Source organism: Haemaphysalis longicornis, unplaced genomic scaffold (assembly GCF_048455015.1).
Source record: "Haemaphysalis longicornis isolate Haplotype H1 unplaced genomic scaffold, Haemaphysalis longicornis Haplotype H1 scaffold_13, whole genome shotgun sequence".
NCBI lineage: Eukaryota > Metazoa > Arthropoda > Arachnida > Ixodida > Ixodidae > Haemaphysalis > Haemaphysalis longicornis.
In genome coordinates this window covers 86,366,602-86,369,596 of record NW_027526233.1, presented here as the reverse complement: position 1 = coordinate 86,369,596, position 2,995 = coordinate 86,366,602, and the positions used below count along the sequence as shown (strand labels likewise).

The 2,995-nt window shown below is 48.3% G+C and overlaps 1 protein-coding gene across 1 annotated transcript; it reads right to left on the bottom strand.

Moving 5' to 3' along the window:
- Window positions 1–448: 448 nt before the first annotated feature.
- LOC144163930 (speckle-type POZ protein-like) lies at window positions 449–1,560 on the bottom strand. The gene is made up of 2 exons (XM_077694584.1): window positions 1,470–1,560; window positions 449–903 (listed from the first exon to the last, which is right to left on the bottom strand). Exons 1-2 carry the CDS (start codon window positions 1,558–1,560, stop codon window positions 449–451), a joined length of 546 nt encoding a protein of 181 aa, XP_077550710.1.
- Between the last annotated feature and the right edge of the window lie 1,435 nt (window positions 1,561–2,995).

Here is a 2,995-nt window from a genome sequence, read left to right as displayed (position 1 = left end):
CGGAGACGTTTCAGTTTCAGTTTATTGTTGCAGTTTAAATTTTACAGCGCAGAAATAACTCAAGGTGGTCCCATAGACACAGACTGGGGGGGACCTCCTACCAACAAGTACAAGCGAAAAGTACTCCTAATGCGGTTAACAGGAGTAACAATCCTAAAAAAACACAATAGAACATGATTACACAATCGAGCCAAATATTGTTACTAAAAATCAAAAGCATTATACAAAAAGGTAATTATAGTGGAATATTCATCTACATACCACATATACAAGTACTTAATAACAGTCATTATGCCAAAATGATCGGGCGAAGCTGCCGCTTAAAACAATGAATTTAGGAAAATACGAAAGGCAACCTCGTGTAGGTGTTACTTGTGTGTCGCTCAACACATTATTTTGCCGTTGTAAATGGATAACCTTGAAGATTATTTTCCAGTTGATAATCTTTTCAGCCGTCTTGCTGGCAGGTCTCACGCAGACATCTTTCGATGGCAAAAGCACGGAAGACCTCGTCGATGAGTTGGGGTCGTCGTTGCGTTAGGGTCTTCCAGCCCGAGGTCACCATCACATCTTTCACGCGAGTTTTGACGAAGTCCATGACGAGGCGCTTCAGCTGGTCTGCACTGTGCATGTCGGCGAGGAAGAGCAACGTCGCAGCTGTTTCTGCGCACACCTTGGAGGACAAAGCTTTCTCGCACAACGCCTTCAGCCTGCCCAAGCCGTACTCGTTTGCTGCAGCCAGAAGATCCTCAGCCTTTGCGTCGATGTTGGGTGCCTGGTCCGTGTACATGAATCGCACTGTTTCCCTCATCGTTTCGTAGTCCAAGTTCGTGATTTCCACCAGGTTATTTTCTCTCTCCTCCATTTCATATTCGAACATTGACGCGAAGACGACGGAGCGTGCTGAAAGGATCATTTTGTGGGCGCGTATTTCCTGGCCCTGGACATTCAGAACGACGTCGCTATACTTGCGTCTTCAAACAGGTGGCCAAGATCGGAAGACAGCTGACGCTCGGGGACAGCGATTGCTTTCTTCTCACCCGGGACGTTAATGGGGCCGACAAACACATCCATCTCGCAGCGAATTGTGACCGTATCATCCGGTGACACTGCATCACTCATATCAAAATACTGGCCTGACTCATCGGATAGTGTGAATGACAACGTATCGCTGGGATAGAAGCGCCTTTTAAGGTACTTTGTAGCAGTTTCTCCTCCCTTACTATCCAGAACTGATACACGGCAATCGACGTCGACATGGCTCAATTGGCAGGACGCAAGTCACAATTCCATTGAAAAGGTGGGGATCCGGTCTCGGAGTTCATCGTATCTGTAGTCGCGACACAGCTCTAAGCGCCACGTCAACTTCCCGTCAGTGCCCGTTGAGAACGTGGAGCTCTCTAATGTATCGCCCATCTTCTCGCCGTGGGAGCAGAAATCGTGGATTGTCCAGCGGTAAAAATGCTTACTCACAAGCATGCGCGTGTGGCACCAGTTCTCGTCCACCGGAGCATTTCCCTCGCTCTGCTGCGCCGTCGTGGTCCTTGACTGCTCGGCCATGTCGCCTGGCGATACGCACACAAGGTCACAAGCGAGCCGCTGTATCTGTACGCACAGCACAACAATCAGGTTCACAGTGAGACGTATACGTGCTGCGACTGGTGGAATGATTGCCAAAGAAACCACTGATTTCACTCAGCGTATAATATTCCGGTCACGAGATTACGTACTGCGTCCTTACCTATGAAAGGGCGAATGCAGGCGAGTCCTCGTCACTATTAAAGACACGTTAAATGCCTCTGCCCAGGCAGTACGCGCTCGCCGTGAAGTTGGAAAAGACACGTTGAGCCACTTTACGGGACGCGCGTGACACCGTAGCGCCTCGATGTGGGGTCCACTGCTATCTGTTCTGAAAGTACTGGAGTCGCCCTCGCTAGGTGGCGTTAAAAGGTCACGCGCGCGGCGCGAGCACTGGCAGCCCGGGTGTAGGAACGAAACGAAAACCGGAACCAAAAAAAAAAATAAACAACGATATTTTTGCCGGAACGAAAACGAAATCGCAACGTTATTTGGTATTTCGTTCGCAAGCGAAACCGAAAAATTTTCGTTTCACGTTTCATTTTTCGGTTTTAGTGGCACGTTCAGGTATTTCAGGATTCATTTTAATTTCCATGCAGCGAGGTATGAGATTGCCATCGATTTGCTGCTTGCATGAAATTGTTTTTCGCCTCGCTGCCGGATTCTTTCTTTTGGGAGGCTGCTGTCGGCTCCCATACTCTCTCCGTCCGTGTCGAAAAGCGTAGAGCTGAGCTCTCCGCGTGATCGCCGCGCGCACCTGGGTAAAATGCAGACGTCGCGGCCTTATTTATTTATTTATTTATTTATTTTGTACTGGAGGTCCCCGAAACGACGACATACCATGGGTCTAGTGTGCTCCAATCTCTTCTGTGTAACCGATGGGGTATGTGCCGATGGAAGGATTAATATGCGCGGGATGATGATGATAGGCGCAAGGTGTCGGGCGTGAGAAGAAGCACTGTCGACATCGCGAGGCTCGGAACGACAGCGCGATCTAAGAGAAAGACCGAGACATCGGCGTCTACTGCTTTGCTCGTCTTTGGTCTCCCTCTCTTTTCAAACATCTCGCTGGTCCCCAGTTATAAAGTCCGTTATAATTTATTTTTTTATTTTATTGTTAAAACACCCATATTAACCCTGCGGCATTGTTGGGGGGAGTGTTATACACGAATAAACACGAAGGTTCTTAAACGCGACATGAGAATAAAGGAGACAAAGATGCATGTTTGGCGTGAACCCCAGTGTCTTTTCAAAGCTGCATCCACTTTAAACTTTATTCGCAGAAATTTTATACACGCACTTCAGGAAGCACAGGCCCGCTTATACTTAACAAACATTCGGCCCATCTTCGAGTGCGGATGCGTTGTGTGGGATCCCCGCACTGAAAATCTTATCGAAAGCATGGAATCCATTCAGA

Coding starts and splice junctions, on each gene's coding strand:
- LOC144163930 (XM_077694584.1), bottom strand. CDS start 1,560: ATGGCCGAGCAGTCAAGGACCACGACGGCGCAGCAGAGCGAGGGAAAT. Junction 904..1,469: donor CCACACGCGCATGCTTGTGA/GTAAGCATTTTT, acceptor TGATCCTTTCAG/CACGCTCCGTCGTCTTCGCG.